This window comes from Neolamprologus multifasciatus, chromosome 15 (assembly GCF_963576455.1).
Source record: "Neolamprologus multifasciatus chromosome 15, fNeoMul1.2, whole genome shotgun sequence".
In the NCBI taxonomy this organism is placed as follows: Eukaryota; Metazoa; Chordata; class Actinopteri; order Cichliformes; family Cichlidae; genus Neolamprologus; species Neolamprologus multifasciatus.
The window spans coordinates 16,523,617-16,542,473 of record NC_140453.1 but is presented as its reverse complement, the minus strand read 5'-3'; the positions used below and the strand labels follow the sequence as shown (position 1 = coordinate 16,542,473).

At 39.1% G+C, this 18,857-nt stretch overlaps 1 protein-coding gene across 1 annotated transcript in view; it reads right to left on the bottom strand.

The window, feature by feature from the left end:
• lama2 (laminin, alpha 2) overlaps window positions 1-18,857 on the bottom strand; it is a 226,331-nt gene that overhangs the window by 27,985 nt on the left and 179,489 nt on the right. The window contains 16 exon segments of the mRNA XM_085133739.1: window positions 152-276; window positions 363-522; window positions 1,379-1,512; window positions 3,880-4,023; window positions 4,601-4,755; window positions 5,674-5,856; window positions 6,722-6,838; window positions 7,138-7,240; window positions 8,090-8,228; window positions 8,643-8,653; window positions 8,655-8,684; window positions 8,686-8,789; window positions 8,991-9,126; window positions 10,479-10,610; window positions 10,687-10,765; window positions 15,942-16,104. Of these exon segments, the coding sequence (XP_084989865.1) occupies window positions 152-276; window positions 363-522; window positions 1,379-1,512; window positions 3,880-4,023; window positions 4,601-4,755; window positions 5,674-5,856; window positions 6,722-6,838; window positions 7,138-7,240; window positions 8,090-8,228; window positions 8,643-8,653; window positions 8,655-8,684; window positions 8,686-8,789; window positions 8,991-9,126; window positions 10,479-10,610; window positions 10,687-10,765; window positions 15,942-16,104 (1,915 nt within the window).

Below are 18,857 nucleotides of genomic sequence, written 5' to 3'. Positions count from 1 at the left end.
TGTTTTTATAAATAAATCCTAGTTCCTGTATAAAATGTTCTTTACATATCTACAATTACGAATACAACTGGGAGTAATAAAAAGACTACACTATCAATATCAGTAAGGAAGAATAAAATAATTAACTTCTAATTAAATTGTGACTGTATACCTGACGACACATCCCTTACAGTCTCCCTCTCTCTCTCTGTAGTTCCACAGTCCAATAGGTTTACCATCCAGGTAGGTTTCCCCCATGCAGCCTGTGAAAGTATTTGTTCTTACTGTCTCTGCTTTCTAAAAGACAAACAGAAAAAAGATAATAATGAGAAAACACAGCAGGAAGACAGGTTCTTCATGTTTTGAGACAGACAGACAGGCACCTTGACAGAGCCGAATATCCCTCCCACAAACAGGTAGGCGTTCTGGTCTACATCCAAGATGGTGAAGGCCGTGGGCGAGTTGGCACTGGCCGGGGTCGGCATCATACCAGCCATAGAGCCTTCCAGAGGATATACTGATATGGTACCATTCAACCCATTGCTGTATTGAGAGAATGAGAAGAGGGTTTGTTGTCTTTTTGCTTGGCATTCTGTACTTCCTGGAAGAGATTTGTTATGACTGAAGCCATTTGGAATCAGTTTTTATAAACTCTTGGTGCTAAAGATAAAGAATGATAGAAACAGAGTGTGGAGCCAGTTTTGTTGCAGTGAAAACTCTGAGATGTATGGCAAAAATCAGCCGGCCACCTTGGAGTTTAAAGTCAAGATTTCTACATTGTGTAGGGGAACACTTAAGACCGATAGTCTGCGTGATTCCACTGGAAGACACCTTTGGGAAATTTCTCAGATGGAAATACATGGTGCAAATGGGCCATCTCCTTTGTGTGAATTGGCCTGATGTGAGACGGTCTTGCATAAAACATCGCTGCAGCTTTCACAGAGAAAACTAGTTTGTTCGATTACACTGTATCTATGCAATGATGTGCCACAGGCTGACATCCTGCAATCTCTTGATTTCCCAAGTGAAACAGTGCGCTTTCCACAGTAGCATGAATGAGAAGATGTCCTTAGGTAACTGTTGGTTTATTTCTGCAACAACTCTCGGTTACAACTGTTGCTTGTGGTTAGACGGGATCACAGACAAAAAAAATATAAAGAAATGTATAAAACTAATTAGCTATATACATCTATACAGACATGTATAGATAAGTACAGTAACTTTCTTTTGTTATACCCCTTTCTTGTAAACTCACTTTGCGATTATGTGTGAGTGTACGCATGTTTTCTTAAAAACTTCTCAAAACTCCTGAAATGTAAGATGTAACATCAGTTTTTAAACCATACGTGTCAAAGGTACAGCACATTTCCATACACATGAATGAGTGCGCTCTTCTTACCGAGACGCCTCGATCCTGTGCCAGTTTCCATCATGGATGGTGTGATGGGGATATTCGACCCTCCCTACACCTGAACCCACATCCCAAAGGAAATTCACCTTCCCCTTGCGCATCTCCAATGCCAAGAAATCAACCTGAGACAAAATAGACACATGCTGAATAAACTGCAAAAAATCATTGTTGTGATTTATTTTAGGTTAAGGTTACTGTGCTTAGTGCTGATTTATCCACTTAACAAGATGAATACAGATACTGATTTTGTAATTGTGGGTAATGTACATGAATAAGTTGACAGTTTATGAAACATTCAAAAATACTTGGAGAAAACTTGGGATATATAGTGTTCAGGGTCACGGTGATTCTGAAGCATATTCCAGGTGTCATAGGGTGAGAGGTAGGGAAAACCATTTATGCTCATATTCATACCTATGGCCAGTTTTCACCTATTCTCCAATTGTTCTAACATGGTAATAGGAAGTCAGAATACCCAGAAGGAACCCTGACAGTGACAGGGAGAATATGCAAACCTCACACAGGAAGGCCCCAACAAATTGGTGGATTCAAACCCACGACCCTCCTGCTTTGAGGTGACATTGCTAACCACTTTGTTTTTTAAACAAAAGGGTTTGGAGGACAGTAAAGGTAGTTTAAAGGTTGTAATTTTATTGCAAGAATATATTTTTTAAATGTAATAATAAATCTTAAGCATTCTTCCAATTTATCCAAAACTTTTCCAGATGCGGCCAATGTAATCAGATTCTCTATAGTTTTGCATGCGTTGTAAAAATCTGCATTGTTCTCAGATTTAGGCTTTAATTCAAACAATATATTCAAAGTGATTATCAGACCACACAAATCTCAGAGGTTATGTGGTACACCTCTCACCTTTGTGGATGTGGAATCATTTATCTACTAGAATTCTGCAAATAACAACGTAATGTGCACTGGTAATATTTATACTGCTTTTTGTTTAGAAATGAACAACCAACAATCATGCTTTAGCTCCTTAGCAAGCTGGGATCTGTGGTGAAGCCAATAAAGGTACCCATGTTAAAATGATTTACAAGAGAAATAACATGTAAGCTATATACAGGCTTGAAGTTATGCATGGTAAGACCACAGTATGCCGGTGAAATTGAGCAACTTGTTTCGACCACAAAATAGCTGCATGTGGAGCAAGTAGCTACAGAGTTCAACTATGAGCAACTGAAGCAACTACCTACATAACGTTGTTGGAAATGTCCTAGCATAGAGTGAACTATGACACCAAAGCCAACAATGTCCATTAGTGGCAAACTGTAAGGTAAAAAGTGATGGGCTGTGGCTTTACTTTTCCCTCGATACAGGTGTCTTTTATACACAGTCTATGCTTTTAAGATGACACAATGCAGGAGTTATGCAGCAGTTTTATGTACTAAAATGTGAATGATTGAACAGTGAAGTACTTTTATACCCAGTTCTGATCTATTCTGGGGCTACAAAAGCTTTCCTTTTCTCCATCTGTCCTTGTAAGTGAATTTTTACTGGATCTTGCTGTATTTTGATTAATGCTCTTATTACATATGTATGAGTATGAAAAAAAATAAAAAGTGAACTTTCAGCATATGCTCTCATCTTCATGTTGCGGCTGAAGTGCATACCAAGAATTATAATTCATATATTATTATGCGCAATTAGAGATTATCAGGGGGTCACATTTGAAGACACAAATGACACGCATACACAGACACAAAAGTGCATGCACTAATCTTTCTGGTCTCCCCAGGGTAATGCCGATTATTCATTAGTAGAGATCACAGGGCAGCATCGTTACTATTCAACTAGTATTACACGCTATTAGAAAAATGTAAGAGGCGTGCATGCACACACACAAAATTACTATACAAACTGAATTATTCACCATCAGAAAATAGTAGAGACACACAAACACACACATATGAATGTTCCACACTTTCCAGTCAGATGCAGTGAAGATTTCTCAGGGGAAATCAGGCTAAAGTACATGGCAACATAAACCTGTTGTTAATTGGTGCTGCTCATCAAGATACACACATGTGTTTACAACCAAACCCACAAATTCTTCACATATGCACACCTTGGGAGTAGCATGGTGACTTAAATTAGTGCTATGTTTATAGGGTGCCTGCAAGTATGTGTCAATGTGTATTAGTTATTCACATATTAGACAAGCCACTTTGGGAATACCTGTAAGGTGTGTGAGAGGGCGGTTTATGGGAAAGAGACTAATGGTACACGAGAACGCTTCAAGAGAAAAAAAATATGTTATGGTGCTCTACATAGCACCTGAGTGTTAAATTAAATGAGAAAAATGCATCGATATGAAACATTTTTTTAAAAAATGAACATTTTCATATTTAAATTGTGACATAAAGACACATTTTTAAGGCAATAGATTTGTTTTTTGTTTAGAAATGAACAACCTGTACAAGTTCAAACTACTTTTGATTTTATGCTCCTGTGTTTTTCTGAGACGTGCTTACATATTTGGCTGATCCCAGGTAGAATAGCAGGTTGTCAGGTGTGGTGGTTTTGACATGAAGAATGATGGTATTATACCTCCCCTTTCGGATGTCAGGGCGGTAACTACGGAGGCAGTCACCTCCCGAAGACACTGATACTTTGATCTGTAAACAGGAAGAAAGAGTGAATTAAGAATGTTTCCACAAAAAGGAATCTTCAATTATAGTTTGAATTTATCTTATATATTGTATAATAAAACACAAGTATTTTAAAAAAAAACATCCGGTGTTCTCCTCCAAGTCCAACTTGGACTGAGAGCAATCAGTCTCAGATAGACTGATATCTAATTTATAAATGCAGGCAGATTATGCCTGAATTATTATGCCATATATAGTCCTGCAACAAAGTTTTAACCAACTGCTGGGCACCGACATGTTTCTAAATAGCTCCCAGGGGTGAGGTGGAAGAAAGCCATCAAAAGAAACCAAGCCTACTAGACCCACGGCTGGGCCTCGTACATGTAAACACATTCAGTCCAACTGTCTCCTGGTCAACCTGTCGAAGTGTTAGCCAGCCACAAATGCTTCTGGAAGTTCAAATAAATCATAATAAATCTTGCACAAGATCTTATAAAATAAATGCAAACTTGCTGACATTTATTATACATTAAACTACTATAAAACATGTGATCTCCTACAACTATGAGTAGGAGTTGTACATGGCAGTGTGTCAACAACTTACTGAATTAGCTTGTTTCCTGGCCTGGTTAATCAGTTCCTTTATTTGGGAGATGTTGCGCCTCAAATTGTCCTGTAGCTTTTTGATTGGTTGCAGCTTCTCCAACAGCCTGTCAGCTTCGTCCTCCAAATCCTTCACTTTTGCTCCTGCAGCATGAACTGAAGGTAGAGAGAGATCAAATACAGCAATGATACAGAACACTACCATAGTTGTTATCATGATACTATTCGGTACAGTACTGCAGCTGAGAAAAAGAGAAAGCTTGCAGAAGACGAAGCGAAATAATGGTAGATGAGGAAATCACTGGAGGAGGAGAAATGTGGAGGAAGAGACAGAAAGATGGCAAAGCCAGTAAGAGCCAAACAATTAGTGTAACTCAGCATTCAAAGAGAACTGCTTCTAATTTATTTACTTGGAGAAATTGTATCAGCTTAAGATCCAGGAAAGATAAAAATAAAGAGAAGACATAAAAATTAAAAAAATAAGTGCTATGCCTTGCAGTGTGCAGAGCTCTCATGCTCATGCCGAATGGAGGCTTTATTAGAAGCAACTATTGTTTACCGTGTAGCTATTAAAGATAATCACAATATTAATGGGTGGTGCTCCAATACTGCTGTCGAAATCAGCCTATGCCGCCATAGGCGATACTGACTGAAGAGCGCGCTGACTCAATACAGTGTGTACTCTGTGATTTGTTGTATTTAAGCAAAACAAATATGTGAGATATTGCAATTAAAATATGGTATTGGTGCACCACGTATAATACGTGCTCAAATTAAAGTAAGTGAGATATACATACTGATTGCTGTGGGGATTGAAAAAAGAGAAACAGAGAGAAATATATCAAATTTCAATTTTGAATTTACGTAGATCTGAGACAACAACAAGATAAAAGTTTGGAAATGTTCCAGTTGATCATTTTCAACATTTTGTTATTAATTTATCAAATTAGGATGTAAGAGTTGCAAAAATGTTCAAAAGCTCACTCTTTTCAGAGTAAAGAAAGAGTAATTAGTTACTACCTGCCTACTAATATTAGACTATGCATACTAACTACCAAAAGAAAAGCACTTTACTGTTTTTCTCAGGGTCCTGGATCATCTGATTGGCTTCGCTGACAGTCTCCTTCAGATCAGTGTAGTTGCGCTCTAGTCCACCAAGTCGCAGGTTCAAATCTCCAAGACGCTCCAGGACGTCGATGGCTGTGGCGTTAGCATCCGCTGCTACAGCCTTTGTGGCTGCTAGCCTAGCTGCTGTGTCTGTCAAAGAATGAAACATAAAAGATGTGTACTGTAACTGACATAATTTACATTGATGTTGTGCAAACCCAAATTTTTAAACAAATATATACTTTACTGTTCAGTTTATTTACTATCATTTTTATGTTTTATTAAAGAAATAACGAGATAACTCTTAGGTCAGATCTGGATTCTGTAAGTTCCACAAAGCAAACGTCTGGCATTAATTTGGTTCGATTATGGCATCACATACATACACACGCACGCATGCACACAGATGTATGCTCTCTCAGTTCACGCTGCACAATAATTTTAAATATTCATCACTTAATATCAAGGATTATCGTTTTTAGACATCAGAGTAAAAGTGAAACGTGGATGATTAAATGTGAATCCCTGCTCTGATCATGCTGGATGTGACCAGAAGTCTCTAGAATAAAAACACAGCTTGTTTTGATACAACCTTGCATAGGGTCAGTCTATGAACAGATTTTATTGTTTGAGACTGAAACTATAAAAGTATCGCGCTGAATATTTGCTCTAAGTGACATCACACTAGGGAAATCCTGTAAAAATCTCTTTATTATTCATATTCATTTATTTTTAAGGCAAATGTTTCCATGTTGAACTGTTACTATTGCTACATTTGAGAGCTTTCTGTGTGTCGATCCAAACACAAACATGTGTAACACTTCAGTTCAGTAACTTTGCTATCGCCGCAGTGCATTTCCGAGTGCGTATCTGTGAGTACTGACATGTGGCAAGTTGAGTTTACCCGAGCAACTGACCTCTATCCACACACTGATATTGATCCACTCTCTCTTTATCTTTCGCCCACTTGTGTGTGCATGCACAGCCCCACACACACACAATGATGCAATCATACCGTTGGGGATGGCGTTGAGCGTTGCCATGGTTCCATTGACAGCTTTCAGCAGGTCTTTGGTTTTGTCTTTCGCTGCTTTAACTCTGCCCTTCAGCCCGGCCACACCAGCTGCATTCTCTACACACACACACACACACACACACACACACACACACACACACACACACACACACACACACAAAGTAAATGATGATGGTGGTTTGATTTGAAGCCAAGGCCGCCTGCTAATGAAATCACTTCCCTCACCTCCCTAAAAGGAAAGAGTGACTGAGAAAAAGACATAGAGAGGCAAATGTAGGACGACAGTGATATCAGATACACTGCTCTAAAATTGGAAGGCTTGTTTTATATTGTATAAGGAACCTATTTCTTGCATTATATATAGTACATTCTGGATACACATACACCGACAGTACCTTGGACCTCATTTTGAAGTTGTTTAGCTTGATCCAACAGTACATGACTCTTCTGCAGGGCATCTCGAGCTGCTTCCTTTACTGGGATCTCTGGACCTAAAGCCTGCATACAAGGAGCAACAGTGCAAATTGTGTGACTTAAAATGCTCTCAGAATAAAGTATTTTTGGGTTCACACACAAATTTAAAAAAAAAAATGCAAAGGTGCAGTAATCTGCATACACAGGTACCGACTGTAAGATCAAAGCATAACTACTTCACATTGCTAAATGATCCTCTAAGAAAGGGATTCAAATTACTTAACTATTCATTACTTTGTTTCTCCGTGTTCAACCCTTTGAATCATTTTTTCATCCCTTTGCTTTTCACTTTTAGCCCTTTACATATTACTTGCCAAAGGAAAAGAAAAAAAAGGCAAACGAGCCGCATGAGTCAACAAGAGAAGGGTAAAGTATCAGCAGAATGACGGTCAGACAAATGAACTGGCTCAGAGGAAATTAAAGTGAAAAAGGAGAGAAGAGGAAATACATGGAGAAAAAAAATCAAAGATGAAGGCAAATGTTTAAAAAAAAAAAGTAAAACATGCGAGGGAAAAAGAAAAAAATAGGGGAAAAAAGAAAGGGAATAGGAAACGGGACAAATTAAAAAATAAAAGAAGGAAAAAAGGAAGATATCAGGTGTGAGTCATGATAATGAGAAAGAGAGGGAAGGAAGAAGAGGGACAGAGCTGTGCTTTGATCCCTCAGCCATGACTAATGGAGAGCACAAGCTTACATTACTGTTACTGCATGCGACACACACACAAACACACACACACACTATCTTTTGTGCTGAGAGAACACTTTCATGGTCCGGATTGCTAAACTGCTTGTGCTTGGTATCTACAGTAGCTGAATACAGGGCGAGTTACATACAGCATGTGTTTCCATACATGGCAGTGCACGTCCTCTTACCAGTGCCAGTGCCTCGCTCGCCCTCTGTTTGGCTGCCTTTGCTTCCTTCTCTGCTGCATCAACATTCGCTTTAATGTTACTGTAGGCATTGAAGGCGGCTGTCGCATTGAAGGAAAGGTTTTTAGCTTCAGCCAAAATACTGTGAAGAGAGGGGGGGAAGGAAGAAATGGACATTGATTTCCTATTCTATTTGTTATACACACTTTGGTAAGCAGTTAAATTAAACTGGAAGTTATAACGAGAATTTCCAGAACTTTTCATGTCTCAACATTTACTGCCATTAGTTGGATTTTGGGTGGACTTCAGCATAATATATTCCAGCTTAACTGAACTGTGAAGCTGAGTGTGCAGTTGATGATGGTATGCTTTTAGCGCTTAAGAGTCGAATTGGATATTTAACTTACAGTAACATGAAACTGAATAAAAAGCTGTAACCAGCAAATGTTATTAAAAAAAACTTGAACCCGTTTTGAAATCACACTGAAGCCTGAAGTAAATACTACCTGGGCCTACGTGTGTGCTTTTCTGTACTGTAAAAGTATACTCCCTTTACCCATCTAAAATAGGCTGCAGAGTTGTTAAGTTGCTTGGCATGTTTCCTCTGCATCCTGCATGCGATAAGCCAGGCGACCATCGCTCAAACCATAAGTGAGGTGACTGACTCTGTCATTCCAGCGGCCATGAAGAGCCCCGAGAGTCACTCGCCATTTCCATCCAAGTCCTATTGAACAGAGAACAGAGACTCAGATCTACATAAAAGCGACTTTTAATGCTAATAAAACATAACAATAACATTATATGTGCCGAACTGAAATTTGTCTTTCTTGAAGACAAAAGCAATACAACTAACCTGAGGCAGAATATTCTAGAGTGGACAGAGGTTTAAAGTGTTACAGAGTACGAAAGATTTATTCCCGTACCTCAATCTCTTTGTTGACGTTGTCAGAAAGCTGGTTCGCTTCACCCAGTAGACGTTCTCCTTCTCTAAGAACCTTCTGTGCTTCCTGTTTCACTCCACTGACTGCAGATCGCTTCCTCTGCATTAAAAGAAAACAGGACCAGATTCAGATGGTGGGGTCAGGAGTTGGTGGTAAAAACATGAAAGCATGGATCCATCTGGCCTTACACCACTGGTTGAGGCTGGTGGTGGTGGTGTGTGTGTGGGGATATGTTGTAGGCACACTTTGAGCCTCTTAGTACCAACCGAGCATCATTCAAACAGTACAGCCTCCCCGAATATTGTTGCAGGTCAAGTCCATCTCTTTACCCCAGTGTAGCCACATTCTGATGGCTGCTTCCAGTTGGATAATATGTCGTAAAACCCAAGTCATCTCAGACTGGTTTCATCACAATGAGCTTAATGACCTCCACAGTCACCAGATCTCAATCCAACAGAGAACCTCTGCGATGTGGTGGACTAGGAGATTTACATCATGGATGTGCAGCTGGCAATTCTGCAGCAGCTGTGTGATGCCATTGGGTCGATATGGACCAAAATCTCTAAGCAGTGTTTCTGGGACCTTGTTGAATCTTGGCTAGTGAGCCATAACTAGCAAGGTACATTTAATGAAATGGCTGTCAGACTATATTGATTGAGTGTGTCAGAGATAGAAGACTGTATAATCTTTCCTGTAGGATATGTAGGATAATCTATTCAATAAATGTTTGCTATTTTTTTTCTGTTAGAGGTTATGCTGCATCTAAGCTCTTCTTGATGAGTAATCACATGCAAAAGGCTTCTCAACAAAATAAGATTAAGTGGCGTCAATGATTTATAGATGGTGAATTTCAGTCTTTGGGATTATTAAGCATTTTTATTGTTTTTATTGTTTTTAGATTTAACTGTCTTATGTGTAAAGTCAGAAGTAAAATGCACTTAAAACATTATCGTTACTATCAGACGTTGGGTAACGTGTGGTCTTGTGCCTTTAACTTTGTGACTCATGCCCCAACTTCTTAAAGACTGTAACATGCTTATTGGTATGAGCATAAATTTGTGCACTGGTCTCTCTCAAGTACATGGAAGGGTACAAAAATGTGCAAACAGTCATTTTGGTGCTCTTTTCTGTAGCTATCCAGGCCACAGTAAAAAGTACAGAGCAAATGGGGAGTAACAAAGACATCACACAGCAGTGTTCATGTAGATGCTTCAGGTTCAGAGTCGATTTTTATGAAATACTGCAGCTTCAGCCCTTTAGAGTATACGGCAAATACAATGACAAGTAATTATAATGCCAACAGAAGGGTGTTTTTACAGAATCTACTGTCAATGTGATAGTTAAAGAGGCCACATTATGACAACATTTAACTAACTGACATCTCAAAATATCAGTTATACACAAAACACACAGTTTGGTCACGAGGTCACAATGTAAACTCGTGCTTGTACCTCCAGGGCTGTGAGGTTAGCTTGGTTTTGGTAAGCCAGTGAGCCAGCCAGACTTGTCTGTCCCTGGGCATAGATGAGCAGACCATGGGCATCCCTGAGCTTCTCCTCATGGTCCGAAAGCTTCTCTTTTATCTTAGAAAGAAGATAAGGAGATGTTAAGCCATTCATTTAGTAAAACTGAAGACAAATAAGTAAAATTAATTGTCACCTCTGCCTTGAGGTCTTCAGTGGCCTGATGCGGTTTACCAAAGAGTCTTTGGACTTTCTGATACAACTCTTGTGCTAAACTGAATGGAGAAAGAGGAGAGAGACAGACTGGATTATTTCCATTAAATCCCACAGTGTTACTACACAGTGTCATACATGACTTAGTAGAACAGTGGATTAAAGTGTTATTATGCGAATACTAGAATCCACAGAAGAGGCAAGAGGATAGGAGTTACTGCCATGTGTGAAAGAGCCTCTGCTAGTCTGAAGACAATAATCACTCCATATGACTGAACACTGAAATGTGGGTCTGAAATTAGCAGCGTTTGTCTATTGACCCCTCAGGCCAAAATAGATTAAATTGCAGCAATGTAAAACATTGCAAATATCACTGTAAAATGCGTGTCTCTGTGGGTGAGGGGGTAAAGCAACACGTGGTAATATACACTGCAGCAGAATTTGCTATATAAGTAACAGCAATAAATAAAACTGGAAGAAAACAAGATTCTAAAACATAACTAAAACCTAACAACCGAGCCTCATCAGGCTGCCTGTCTGAGAAATACTCCGAGGCATAAATTTTGCATTCAACTTGCTGCAACAAATATCCAGAGCCAACAATCCAGAGAATTTGTTTAATATAAAAGGAATTTTAAGCTGTCATCAGGCTTTGTTTAAGGGACATTTCATTAAAATTTAATAGTTTTGTTGTGCTGTTCTCATTCTAAGTGCGCACTTAGTATCTAACGTGGGATGGATCATTTGCAAATGTATTTACGTATAATGTTTGTGTTTGGCTTTTACAGAACAATCCATTTTCTCTTTTTACAACATCAGGCTCGGCAAGGCTGAGAATGGGGAGGTGACAATAGTCATTTTCCTCATAGGGAAAGGCAGACTCAGACACTCCATGTGTATTCTAGGCTATGAAATGAAATGAAAACAGCAGTAGAAGCAAGTGAGTGCATGGCTTTCAGGTGAGCGGTGTGGTACCAGGCATCCAGCAAATGAAAGAGCAGAGCACTGATTGCTTAGAGAGCCAGTATACTCCATCAGAAATACTTCATAGGTGTTCAAACAGTCTCTACCGCCACATATTTCCAAAGACAAAATTGGATGGGAGAGTACAATCTCTGAACCTTTCAACATTCAAACAACATTCATGGCCGTCGCATACACGGCCAGCTGTATGAAGTTGAGAAAGTTGGCCGAGTGTAAACTTTCTCAAGCCCCTGTTTCAGCCTTTATATGAATTTAGGGGGCTTTTTGCATAACGCAGTGAATCATCATGAATGTTTCCAGAAAAGACTTCTCAAAATGAAAAACTTTAAAAGGAAAACTAGCCAGTGGGCAGCAATGATTGTTTTGCAACAACCAAGACATTGAGCATTTTCAACTTGGACACCTTGTCATGTTGAAGACACCTAAATGTCACCACTTCACATTTTGGGTAGCTTGTAGCAAATATTCTCTTCCTTAGCTGGCTCGGGGCATCAGAGGATGTGTACATAGGGGAAAACTCAGGCTCAAGGGAAAACGTTCACAGAGCACCAATCTGACATACTGTGAAACTCAGTCTTTAGTTTCAGAGGCTGAGGGGCTTTCACTGCAAATTGTGGTGTTGTCGACTCTTGTTTGTAGCCACAAGTTTTCTCAGCAATCCTCAGGCCCAACAAGAAGACTGGGTCACCCGGCGTATTTTGAAGAGACTTCTGCTCCAAGGTGTGAATCACAGAATGCATGCCAATGAGAGCTCATAAGAGCATGTAACACATGGATAACACAAACTCGTGTGAAAGATAAAGCACCGTTTATGTGCAGGAACACTCTACGTTTTTTAACATTGTGCTACAAATTTTTTAAAACCACTTCTTTAACTGAGAGATGAAGCAAGTAAAAGTTGGAATTCTAAATACTTTTCAGCTTAACGTTGTCTGCCTACACTGATCTTGTTGCACAGAACACTTGATTGTGCGATTTGCCCACCAGCATGCACCTTAACCATCAATTATACCGTTTATTTCAATTCAATTCAGTGTTATTTACAGAGCCCTGAATTACAGTGCAACCTTTTTCTGAGTTATGTCATTCACCTCTGGACACCCATATTGTTCAGTCAGACATGAAAACTAACTTGTCTGAATTGGCTTTACTTTATTTAATCCCCCATCCAGATTTGAATGCAGCTTTTACTTCATTGCAATTATTGCCATGATGTGAACTTTTAGAAAGCAGAAATAATTTCAAACAGTTTAGTAGCCATATGCTTACCAGTGAGTCCTGTAATGAGTGCAATTTTTCACCTTCAGCATTAAAAAGGACTACAAGGATCTAGTGTCCTCCAGTTAAGAGTACTCAGAGGACAATTTCATATAATTTTAGGGACATATGGAAGGTAATGATTTGATCTGATGGAAATGTAATGAACCCTGTGGAGAATAGCAAGAGAAAGTCCAAGTTAAAAAAATATAGCAGGCGCATCTATCAATTAATTATTACAACATCATTATATACTAATGTTGCATGTGAATGAAAGTAACATTTGCAGCACACTGCAAAGTTTTTTAACTCTGGCATATCTAGATAAAATATAAAGAGTATGCATAATTGTGCCAGCTTTGCTCATTTTAGCACTTTTTTTTTGCTAGCGTTTTCTTTGCTCCCCTCAGGGTTCAGTGAAATAATGCACTGTGAACTGACAGGCAAGTCACTGAATAGCAGTGGCAACTTCTCTTTGTCTCTGTTTTTCCTCACATGTTATCCCATCACAACTCGCTGTCCATCTGTTAGCTGTTCCCCTGTCCCTCTGTGACTTTTCTTCTCACTACCTGTTCTTTGTATGGCTGTGTCTCTCTCCGCTTCTGCCCCCACGGTGATACTTTTAATTAACTCATCGACCTTGTCAACATTTACTGCTCAAAGAGACAGACAAAGAGAGGGAGCAAAGGAAGGAAGACGGGAACAGATTACTAATTCCATCAAATGCATTGAGAGAGAGAGAGAAAGTGTGGGAACGCAAAGGGGGAAACATCAACAGGGCTTTAGGACACATAGCAATCAGATCTCTGTAAGTGGGAGTGGTTTACATCTGATACCCAGTGTCCAAAAAAAGAAAGAAATCAATCACAAAGGAATGATGGGTTTGCTTAATTTAACCTCTACATATTATCTAACAATTTTCCAAATACTTGTTTTACAAATGAAGGTGATTTTCTTTTATTCCCGGCATTCACGGAAAGTTCCATAAACAATTAGAATCTAAATGAAACTAGTTTCTAACTCTTGAAAATATCAAGTCTGACCTCATTTGCAGTTTACTTTATCAATACACGCGACAGAATTTTAATTATTTAAATGGCCACAGACAAACATAGTGCATTTACAAAGTAATTACACACAAGTTTAATTTGTTTCCAAACTAATTTACTGCAAACTATAAGTAGAAATGTCCACTTTGTGACAATATAAAAGGTAATTTTGCAAAAAGCAAATGCGTTTCTTACTCCCTGCCTTCTGCACACTCTACCCAGGCAGCAACCTTGCTAAAATCAAACCAAGTATTTACAAGTGAGAGAAAATCTCTGAAGCAGAGTGTTTTGTACACATTGGAACAATGTCCTGGCACCACTCACAATTTCACGAGTAAAAACAGCTCAAAGTAAATGCAAAGTCTTGAACAAGTGAGAGCAAAATAACTGGTAGGTGGAATCTTGGAGTCACATCAAACAAATGTGTTGATTTCTTTCATCTGCATTCTTTTATCTCTTCATTATCACTAAATTTAGAAACATCATGTTTCAAAGTGATGCTGAAAAGCGAGTTTGTGAATTAAATAAGCATTCAGAACATTCAAGCTGTACTATTATAATCCAATATTACCAGATTGTTCAGAAAACCCTTCAGTTGATCCAAAATGCTGCAGCAAGATGATATTTCCCAGATGGTGGCGTCTCTCTTTGAATTGAATCAAGAATTGAATTAAAATCACTCTCCTCACATTTTCGGGGTGGCTGTAGCTCAGGTGGTAGAGCAGGTCATCTACTAATCAGAAAGTTGGCGGTTTGATCCCTGGCTGCTCCAGTCTGCATGCCAAATATCCTTGGGTGAGATACTAACCCCAAGTTGCTCTCCAATGCTTCCATCTGAGTGTGAATGTTAGACAGAAAGTGCTTAAGCATAGAAAAAAGTGCTTGAATGAATGGGTGATGTATAATGTTATATAAAGCGCTTTGAGTGCTCAAGTAGAGTAAAAGTGCTATATAAGAACCATCCCATTTACTGTAGAAAGTCCCCTCATATCTTCCTCAATCAGGCCTCCTCATATCTTAAAGAGCCAGTAGTACTATATTATCTTAATAGAGCATTTTGTGGTTCATATTGTATTTAAAAGCAGAATGGGAGGCTGAGCCTTCGGCTATCAGGCCCCTCTCCTGTGGAGCTAGCTCCCAGTTTGAATTTGGTAGACAAACTTAAGATTAGACTTTAAACGTTGGCCTTTTGATAAAGCTTATACTTTTGGCTTTATCACATGACCCCCAGCATCCCTTGGTTATGCTGATATAGGTTCAGGCTGCTGCAGGACTTGTGATGTACTGAGCACTTCCTCTCCACTCACCTCAATTTATTCTTTGTGTGTTTACATGGACTCTTTTGTCTTGTCTCCCCCTGTTCTCCTTTCTTCATTTCGCTTCAACCTCACCCCCCCTCACCTCTGCTTCTGCTGGAGGTTTCTTCCTGATAAAAGGGAGTTTTTCCTTCCCACCATCACCCAGTGCTTGATCATAGATTTTTTTTTTTTGTCTGGTTGTTGTGATTTTCACTGTTACACTCTAGGTTTTTTTCTTTCCACTATAAAGCACCTAGAGATAACAGTTGTGATTTGAATCTACAAATTTTACAAAAAATAAAATAAAAATAATGAAGACAGCGAGAAAGAGAAACATCAAGCATCCTCAAAAAGTGCCCATAGCATGGATGCTCACTTTTTCTCTTGTACTCAGACATGATTGTTAGCATATTTTATCTCTGTATATTACCACCTTATGGTTTGCACACACTCCGTTGCATATGTCTAAAACAATGGCTGGTCTGTTTACTTAGTTTTCCTTTTGTGTGTGTGTGTGTGTTTGTGTGTGTTTGTGTGTGTGTGTGTGTGTGTGTGTGTGTGTGCGTGCATGCGTGCGTGTGTGTGTGTGTGTGTGTGTGTGAGATAGAAAAACATGACCTCTGTACATATGTGTTCATGTGTTTCCATACTTGTTTTCCTCCTCTGCAATAACTTTCTTCCCTCCCAGCCGTCGTTGCCTCATCTCATACAGCATAGCCTGGATCTCCTCCTTCATCTCGCTCAGGCTTTTTTCTGGAGTTCCACCTCTCCGTGAAAGAGACTGATTCAACTCAGCAGCCTTTGATTCGAGGTCTGGACACAAAGACACAACGTGAAAGTAGTCTGAATCTAGAACACGGCAGGTGGACAGACTCAATTCATGCAGTCACAGTTTTACAAGCATTTCAGATTCACTGAAATTTCCTCGGGGTTAATAATGAACTTTTATATTTTAAATATATATAGGTATTATCAAGTTCAGATGTTTTTATTTTAGTCACCTTAACAGTTCTGCTTTGCTTCACTAACAAACCTTTCAGCAACCAAGAGCAGAAGAACTTCAAAACAAGCTTTGAAACACACCACTGACACGTAATCAGCTTATGAAATCAGTTTATACACTGGCCATTCCTGTAATTCCTGTAATGACACATTCACTTTATATTTTAGCTCAGTTTTATTTTTTACTCTCTCCTGGGAAAATAATCTGGGTATTTTCAGTTGTTAGATGATCAAATTTAGTTTAAAAACAAAATTAACACACCAGAGCTTGGTGCATGAAAGGGAGAGTCTAATCTCTAATTATGGCTTGTCTAATTCTTTGACAATTTTCAGTAGTTAGTTTGTTATATACAAGACAAACAGCCAAGAGGGTCAATCTCCTTTTAGTGTATAGGCAATATACATCCCAACTGTGTAAGCAAAATAACTCCATAAAGATGGATAAAAACATGAAAAAATGTCCTATTTAGTGCAAAGAAGTAAAACTACATTCTGAAAATGTTCACACCAGGCAAACTGTTAATTTACAAAACGGATAGTGGACAATCTAACATTCAGCAAATGATTCAGCACAAATTTCATGGCAATCCATTAGCTGCTGAGAAATTTCAGCCATCACCAAAGTAGTGGACAGAAACTGCACAAAATACTAAATTCATCATCCACAGACTGAATTTTCTAAACCTGTATGACTTTGATCTAATGATGGAAACACTGTGTTTTCAAGTATTATCTTGCCTGTTCAGTCCACAGCATTATTATAAGGTAGAATTATCAGAGGGACAACTCAGGCTGAGCAGTTTGGAGATAACGTTAGAGAGGCATGGCTGAGATGGTTTGGACATGTGCAGAGGAGGGATAGTGGCTGTATTGGACAAAGGTTGCTGAATGCTGTGCTGCCAGGCCAGAGGAAAAGAGGACGACCACATAGGAGTGAAGGAGGACATGCAGAGGACTGGTGTGACAGAAGTGGATGCTAGGGACAGTTTGAGAAGCTACATTTTGTTGTTTTCATTCCTGCCAACAGCTGCAAAGCAGAATTTAAAAATGCAGAAAATAGCATCGCTTCTGTGCACACAGAAATCATCTACATATATACAGAGAGGTACCACAGCCAAACAGATGAACACGCCAAACCCGATGGACATTCTGTCTTTGGCAAAGTCTGACAGTAAGACGCACAAATGCACACGCTAAAGCTCTATTCAAAGCAAAGGAGTTTATGTCTGCCCCTCTTTAATTAAATTACAGCTAGTGAAATCTCAAACTAATCAATAATTAAAATACAGTAAAAAAAAAAAGAAACTCTGGCTCACAATATTCAAACTGCTGCAACCCTAATGAGAAGTGTGTCTGTGTATTTGCTTATGCAAAACGAAAACAGAAGAGGGAAAAACTGAATGTGTGTTTGTGTGGTTTGTGTGTCTGCTGTAATGCTGCAATCCTTTCTCATTTGAAATGTAAACACAATATGATTAAAGTAAGTTCAAACTTAAACGGAGTATGTGAGTGTTTGGAAGGTGTTTGTGTACGGGTGGGCCTGAGTGTATGTGTGCGCAGTTGTGGCAATGCAGCATTTCCGCTCATTTAAAATGTAAACATGCCGTGATTAGAGCCAAGACAGGAGTAAAGCCATCATGCTAATGAACAGCTGTACTGCATGTGTGTATGTGTGCGCATGTTGCATTTGTGTGTGCGTATGTCTATGAGTTTGTAAGTGTGTGTCACAGCCATATAATTACATAGTAGGATTTAAAAGCCAATTAAACACTTAAAACGTGGATGGAATCATATTATGCTATCTAGTAAACACAGGCACGCACACAGAGAAAAGTGTGTACAGTATTATTATGTGTGTGCACGTGTGTGGCTGTGCATGCGCAGCTGTATGAATGTGTGTGTACATTGGCATCAGTGTTTGTGTATCTGGTGTGTGTGTGTGCATGCGCACGCGTTTGTGATAGCCACTAATTAAGTCTCTAATTGCTGCTCTCAATCATCCAGTGAGCTGCGACACAGTCTCTCTTTTCCTCTCTCAGAAACAAACACGCGCGCACACACACAACCATAATCACACAATGATTAGGCAGAGGGCCAGAGAGCTGGGAGCAACAACAAGAAGAGGACAGTTTCATCACAGCCAGCCAGAATGGGTTGGTTTAGTAACTTTCTTTTCATCACACAAGCCATAAAATTTTCGTAGTGGAAATCAAAATAATTCATTATTTGACTACACAGTTTTAGAAAGAGCACACTTGTTTGTTGTTCCCACCTAATATCAGCAAAGGGAAGGAAGAGCCAATTATAAATAGATTTATTTGTGCTAAGCCTAAGTACAATTCAATTAGAGTTGCTCAGGATAAAGTGACTAAAACTAGAGCCACACGCGCACATATATAACTATTTTCACCAGCAAGAATTTTTTTTTTTTTAAAGCTTTGACTGTCTAACTGGAGCAGTTATTGAAAGGGAAAATACAGAGAACAACACATTAGACAACAGGGAGCGACTGTGGAAACAGGTGACAAACCAGCCTGCACTCAAGATCCACTTATTCGCTCGCT